The 7,676-nt window shown below is 47.6% G+C and overlaps 1 protein-coding gene and 1 non-coding gene across 2 annotated transcripts; one reads left to right on the top strand and one right to left on the bottom strand.

Annotated features, from left to right (window-relative positions):
* Nucleotides 1-29: 29 nt before the first annotated feature.
* Nucleotides 30-565, bottom strand: BJ212DRAFT_601547 (uncharacterized protein). Its single transcript, XM_041343629.1, has 3 exons — nt 348-565; nt 128-293; nt 30-73 (listed from the first exon to the last, which is right to left on the bottom strand). The coding sequence occupies exons 1-2, from the start codon at nt 480-482 to the stop codon at nt 129-131; spliced, it is 300 nt and encodes a 99-aa protein (XP_041185200.1). The 5' UTR covers nt 483-565; the 3' UTR covers nt 30-73; nt 128.
* A 98-nt stretch (nt 566-663) lies between these two features.
* Nucleotides 664-756, top strand: BJ212DRAFT_t152. Its single transcript has one exon. It is a non-coding gene; the product is annotated as a tRNA-Thr (tRNA).
* Nucleotides 757-7,676: the final 6,920 nt, after the last annotated feature.

Here is a 7,676-nt window from a genome sequence, read left to right as displayed (position 1 = left end):
ACGACGGATCTCGTCGAGGCAAAGAAAGTTATCTCACGCATTATTTAGAAGGATATGGAGCTGAGTCTCTTTGCTGTCGAATAGCTCGATTTGAAGTTGGTAAACCCTTGAATAGTGCACTTCTCACCTCAGGAACTCTTCAGCAGACGCCTTGATGCCTTCAGATCACTAAGGTCAAGTTTCAAGAATATCGCTTCGTTTCCAGTCTCCTGCTTCAGTTGACGAATAGCTTCCTCTGAAGCAGCTTGGTTGCGAGCCGCGATGTAAACTTTCGCGCCATGTGCAAGTAGAACCTTGGAGTCCACGTCAACACAGACCCTCAGCTTCGTTCATAAAAAGGAATTCACTCTCGCGGTCTCCTTCCCAATACCCGTGTTGGCACCAGTCACAATAATTACTTTTCCTGTTAGGTCTGGAATTGGTCGATGAAAAAGTAGCCTTTGGAGGCGCTGCGTCGGTGACCCAAGACAAAGATTGCCCATTGCTTCGATCAAGCAGTCTGAGAAGAAAACTCGTGGAACAGGTGTCCCGCCGACAGTGACAGCTGCCCGCTATTTAAACTATCCAAAACCCTAACCCCAATGCGGGGTTGCTGCCATGGTCATGCACGACGGTCACTAACAGATGACGTGTTATGTACAACTACATGTGGTCAATATACAAGCCCGCTTAGCTCAGTGGTAGAGCGCGTCACTTGTAACGGATCATAAGATCTGAGAGATGATGAGGTCGGTTGTTCAATCCAGCCAGTGGGCAAATGCATTTTTTGCTTTTTCGTTGTCCTTCGAATTCCTAACTTGCCTTGATTTCGCCTGTAATACATAGTGTAAGATGTTGACCGTCATATTTTCAGTATATCGGGTTGGAGCTCATAGACTAGTGAGTCGGTAAATATATATGATCTAGTTACTGTTCCGCAAATCACTGTATGCAAGAGGTTTCAAGAATATTCAAGAACAAAATTTGAAGAGTAAATGCCCACACAATGCCCACAAGAACTTGAACACTTGGGAAGTTACTCATTTTTATATCAAGCTGGCGTGCCCCGCCACGGCCTCCAATCCCACCCACAGGAGGCATGGTTGCCAACCCACATATTCCTGAAACCAATAACACTCGAGACATTTGTGTCAAGCAGCTGTATTATTAATGGGAGGTGTTAGCGCGGATGACCAGTCGCTGACTGGGTGGGACGGCATGCTCTGCTGGCACCTCCACACCACCTGCGAGAATGCCCACACGCATCATCCCAAGGAGCTACATGACGTAACATGCGAGAGCAAGTTGACAGCGGGCAACGGAGAATCAGAGTCGGTCATTAGCATCGTTGGATAAGCAAACAGTGCCATGTGGTACGCACGTTTATGCGCTGCGTGAGAGTGAGCATAGACACCGCCAAAGAAAGATGCCGTCATGTCTTTCCCAGAGTTTCGTGTGAGTAAAACGGGTCCTCCCGGTGATTATCAAGGAACATTGACACGTCGTGGATAAAACCTGATATGAGGAGAAGGGTCCGAGACTGGGACTCTTCCTGGACTATTTGCAAGGCACGATGCAGATCAATGAGTCACAATCGAACGTGTGCCAACATAGGGTCACTCACAGGTTTTCCACGAAACCACAGGAAGTTCTTGCGGAGGCACAGGCCATTCAATTGAGTCCTGGACGTCCTTGAGAGCTTTAATTTTCATCGTGAGTGCGCCCTTTTCAATTTCGTTGCTAGGGAAAACGCGGAGATGAGAGGCAAGACCGATATAGTGACAGACACTGATGAACCACTTGGTAGGGTCATACTGATACCATCGAAATGCATTCCTGGTGAAAAGGCCATGAGTTGTGTAATGACGTTAAGAACAGCCCAATGAATGTCAGCTACTACCTGTAGTCCATGGGAAATTGATGGTGGAAGTTGTGGTACCCTTCTCCCATAGTAAGAATAGCGGACAAAAGATGGTCGCGGGGAGTATGTTTGTCATCGTACGGCGTAGTTCCGAGATAGTGAGCAATGGAGTTGATGCAAAAAGTGCACTGGGCTCAAGTCAAGTTTTGTCTTCGATGATGAAAAACATGGAACTCACGTGATGACACGCGGTCATACGAAATGCACCAACGAAAAAGAATCCGCCTTTCCAATCTCCCCACAACAAGCCGGGAATGACCATTGGAAGCAAGTACCCGAAAACGGTCAAAATGACAAAGTACCATCGGTGTTGCCATTGTACGACGGGGTCCTTGCTCAGGTCAGAGATATCAGCTGGTCCGGGTTTCAAGTCTGACTCAAAAATAATCCATCCGATGTGCGTCCAGAGGAGGCCTCGTCCTGAGTTGTACGGGTCAAGATCCGTGTCGGTATGCCTGTGATGCGAACGGTGCCGGCGTGCCCACCAATAACATGAGCCTTGCACTGCACTCGCCCCTGCAAGGATGAGGAACACCTGTAAGGGGAACGAAGCGTTATATGACCTGTGTGACCAAAGCCGGTGGTATCCTGGAGCGGCACGTTCTGATGATATGTCATGAAGGTTATCGCCACCACTCACCAGCAGTTATGCCTGGGGGAGCAAATTCAGCAGTCGGAAGAAGCGACTATTTCAGAACACCTACCAAGCATGGAATAGATGTAATAGAGGGTAGTGCAAACGATAGTCTTCCGAAGGACGGGAACATAAAGCAAGCCGTATAGCGAAAGAGCTGGCGTAATGACAAGGACAGAAAGGTTGAACCATCGTACGCCAGTGATGGTCGGAAAGCTCTGCGTCACATTCTTAATGAACATGTTGAACTGCCTCATCACTACCAGCAACGCTAGCAGAAGAAGGTGCGACCAAGAAGAACAGAAGGACCTCGTTACCAGGAGAAAGATTATATGATTTTCTCCTACAGATTATGTACCATTGAGGCATGGCATTATGAAGGCCCGGTGTGACTGATTTGATCGGGCAGCGAAGATCAGTGGATGACATGTTATCGTGTGTAAAAGTGTAACTCAGACTCGTGGAAGACAAAGTTACTTGTGAAACTCGGACTTCTATGGAACGACGAGCCTGTCAATGTTAGTATTACCGATGTTTGATCCGAGACAATGAACAACAGCCTTGGACACTCACGCACAGGTTTCTACCAGACAGTGTATATATGATTATGCATCGAGTCCGTGTTGCCTTGAGATTCTTCAAGCTGTTTCATGGTCTCACCGAAAACAATATCCTATCTCGTCTGAGTGCCAAAGTGAAAGAGTATCTGGGAGATAGATAGTGGACGCGGCTTACACTGATTCGTCCAACATTCGTCTCTACGAGTCAACTCTGTTGCAATTGGCAAAGAACAAAAGAATGTCATGAATTAATTCCACTTTGGAACTGTAAGTATTTAATTAACTAGGCACCTCATGCTGTGCATTCACTAGATCCGATATGTGCCGACCAAGTACCGACATTACGATCTGGTTCAGACACCACGACAAGCCGTTTGACCCTCTTTTGTCTTATTCAAAAAGGTATTCGTCTGTCAAGCTTAAGTTGAGACCGATGCCAAATCATAAGATCGCTATATTATGACAAAGGTTATCGGTAAGTTTCGGCGGCCGTCAGAAGTGGGAGTCTCAGCGACTGTGCCAAGGGAAATGGTGGAGAGTCGCTGTAATCGGTCGAACTATAACAGTCATCGTCGATGCATCATCTTTCAAATCATCGGTTTTTCGCTTAAGCACGTGGGTCGCATAACTCGTGCTGTCAATGCTCATACGTGCAGACCTTGAGATGTCTGTTTCCTTGAACCAAAGTCAAGGAGAAATAGGACTAGTAGTGTGCACAGCCCGACTTCAAGCCATGGACCAGGCCAAGCCGAGCCAGATTGATTCAATTATTCTATATGAGCAGTGTAGTAGTAAAGTCAACAAATGATACGGTACGCACGAGACAGGTGAACCAAGGAATTAACCAGATGTGCTGGACCACATCATGATAATATGGCAACGGTAGCCCACACGTCCTCCCACCAACGTATTCTGATGTGCAGTCGGAACCAGACGCGAAAGGGGCCATCTTCCTGCACACGCTCGTCAGTGCTGAGTTCAAGTAAGCTTTGCACCCGACAATGTAAAACATCAATATTTTGAGTCATGCACCTATCCATCGTTTGTATTATTGTCAATAGCTCCATCATTTCTAAAAACCATGCTAGTCTTTCGAATCGACAAGCACTTACACTAAGTGCTAAGGACCAGTCGACAGCTCGTTTACAACGATCGCGCCGTTAGAAGGGCATAATGTCCAAGTCGGCTAAAACTCCTTCAAGGTTCAAGTTGACAGATGCGGCCGCTCATTAATCATTGACCACCTCCTGGAAAGTCATACTTCATGCCAAGCCTCAAGGAGGATGGCTCGGATCTGGTATTGGCGTTGTATAGTTCCGCTCGCGGTTGCAATGCCCTTTTCCGAGACATTTAAACAGGTGCTGGCCAGGAGATAGGCCCGGATATTCGACTGCCGCTCCTAAGTCCTTCAATGTCCTTCAGTGCGAGTCAGCCTGACCGCCCTTAAATTTGTCAGGTTCACTGCCAAGGTCTAGGAAAGGTTCGTCTCACGCAAGTCTCGCAATTTTTTTTGGTTTGTACCTGTAGGGTTGTGGGACCCTGGCCACCGGTGTAGGTAGTTGGCTGGTGGGGTTGAACGTTATGTAACACTTGGCATCCCTGCTAGATTGCCAATCGACTAAGGCGGATGAGGCTAGCTAGGATAGAAATCGATAAAGTTAGGAGTACCAGGTATAGTACTTAGCTTGACGTCCTATTAATATTTCTCCTTCCTTAAAATGGCAGACCAACTAGCTTGATAGATCTATTATCTTGATACCTGACTTCTACATTGTTCAACCAACCACCTCTGTCTTCTATCGCAACAATGACACAGCTGAACGAATCTGAGCTCAATAAGCCAGGTGGTGTTGAGGGTTCCGGACAAGCAGGGATGCAAGGAATGGAGATGTTGGATGGCATGATTGCCGAGGCTCTCAAAGAGACCGTAGAGCGCTCCGATCCGCAACATCCTGATAATCGCAACGATGTCACTCAAGGCATCCATGGCCATTTACATCACTTTGCGCCTGGCGGCTCTAGCCACCACTTGTGGTTGAACAAATTCGTGCCTCAGCTGCAATCCCTCGCGGCCAAGTATCACGTCGGCAACTACGTCGCAATTAGAGGCACCAATGAACGAATTTTTGAAAGCATGCCGATCTATGCACGTTTGGGCATGCATATCTTATTTTATGGGAGGGAGCAGGTCAAACTCTTGGAAGGAAGTAAGCGCATCGAAGCACTCCTGATGGAGCAGAGCAAGCGCGAGGGTCAGATCTACGACTCCCCCGAGTCTAGAAGTCACATCCCGTCATTCATACATACCTACAACATCGACACAAACGAGCTGCTATATCCGCCCGAAAGCCCAGCATACAAGAATTTCAATGACTTCTTCTACCGGAAACTCAAGCCTGAAGCCCGCCCTGTGCAGAACCCTGATCATGAATTCTGCAGCGCCGCGGACTGCCGGCTTGTCGTATACCCTGCGGTACACGATGCGCAGACTTTTTGGATCAAGGGGGACGAATTCACAGTTCCTGCCCTCCTAGGACTGGACAAATCCGATCCACTCTGCCGGGCGCTTGAAGGTGGCTCTCTCGCGTCATTCCGCCTTGCGCCGTCAGATTATCACCGCTTCCACTCGCTTGCGGACGCCACTGTCATTGGTGAACCAAGGAATATTCCTGGACAGTATTTCACAGGTAAGGGGTGCTACCTGCAGCACTCAGCGAATGGTAATTTATCTTGAGCAGTCAACCCGCAGGCAGTCAACGAGAAACATCTTGACGTGCTGTCTGCCAACAAGAGATCAGTTCTCCTTCTAAACCACGACGCAACGAATAAAAAGATCGCATTCGTTGCAGTCGGTGCCTTGCTTGTTGGAAGCATCCAGTGGACCGTTTCGGTAAGTCCCCGGAATATGGTTATCTAACATGCCAAACTCACTTCCATCAGGCGGGTTCCAAGGTTCGGCGCGGAGATGAACTTGGATTTTTCGCGTACGGAGGCAGCACTGTCGTTGCTATCCTTGAGCCGGGGGTGGTCGAGTGGGATTCCGATCTTGTGGCCAACTCTTCGCCCCCGAAGCGGGGTCAACTTGGAGTCGAGACTATGATGAAAGTTGGTTGGTCTATTGGGAGGGTGCCAAAGGACAAGAAGTAAACAGAAACTGCCTATAGGATATCAGTATTTCTTAAATGTGAGCGTGTTCTATTTGCCCAATCATGTATCACCACGGCTTCTGAACCATTCAAATACGTGCACAAGTGAGTCTGCAAATTATTCACGCAAGCCCACCCCACCGCGGGCCAAACTAAAGAGGAGGGCAAGCTAGAATTGGATAAAAATATGCCTTGGGTAAATGTGCGACGCCGCAGCCGTAGCTCCGCAACTTGGTATTTTTCAAAATAGCCTGCAAACCTCGACACTGATATGCATAGCAAAATGTAAGTTCCAGCGCCATGAGATAGCCGGTCGGTTGATCTCTCAACTAAGAACAAAACTTACTGTTATTCTGACTGCACCCTACATTCTCGCCCGTCGCCCGCATCATGAAATAAGCAACTTGTTCCTTCGGACTCTGAAATTTGAAGGATGCAATCTACTTTGTGCACAGTACGTAAGTAAGTATTTCATCGCTAACATCTCCAGACCCTTCATTCACATTACAATGCTTTTGCCACACCACTACGCTGCTACACCACAATTTCCGTCATCAATCACAACAGTACTGGTTTGAAGGGATACCGTTGGACAAGGTGCAACTTTGGACGTCCGCAGCATACCCCGAGCAATATATCCCGCACGCTATCCAGGCGCATGACAAGATGTTGGTAGGTAGTCCCTGCGCTGTGTATGGCTCGCGCACCAAGGGGACTGATAGCTGTTAATGTCAGGAAGATGGTTGTCAATAAGTCCATCTAGACCATCAGTGTCATAAGTTGGATCCACAGCTTGGTGAGTTGACACTTACTGCGAGCTAAAGCACAGATGTGTTTTTTTCGTTCTGTTTGGTCAGTTCTAGGCTCACGCATTTTATAGTTGCTCATCAAAATATTAGTCCCTAAGTTCAAACTCAGGATTCACGCCAGCATCATGAGTATGCATGCACAGAATCTAGCAAAGTCCGTTGAGGCACGCATATTGTTCATTTTGCCCCTCCGTTTAGGGCCGACGGTCGCATGAACATCAATCAAAATTGATTCAAACCCTGTAAGACTGCTGCCATCATTGCTTGTCCGCATCATGTCAGACAGTGAGGGAGCAATTTTCCCAGTCTGTCTCGATCAATATTCTACCTCACCATATACTCAGGCTATTGTCATACATATATGACGCACCATTTGGATCAACGTTAGGTTCCTTGACAGGATGATAGACGTTGGTTTATTGTGCTGCAGTTTCTCACCCTTCATGCCCCGCGTTCGCTTCGAGTTCAATATCGTCTGCTGCTTCCGATTTTCCTGCATCTTTCTCATGTATATTCAATGGAAAGCAATGCGTCATGCACATGCTTGAACTATCTTCTCCATTGCAATCGTGATCTGTTCAACTCAAAACAGTCTGTCACATCTACAAGATACCTCGCGGTTCCTAT

Source organism: Suillus subaureus (assembly GCF_016647635.1).
Source record: "Suillus subaureus strain MN1 chromosome Unknown BJ212scaffold_335, whole genome shotgun sequence".
NCBI lineage: Eukaryota > Fungi > Basidiomycota > Agaricomycetes > Boletales > Suillaceae > Suillus > Suillus subaureus.
This window is presented reverse-complemented; position numbering and strand designations above follow the sequence as displayed.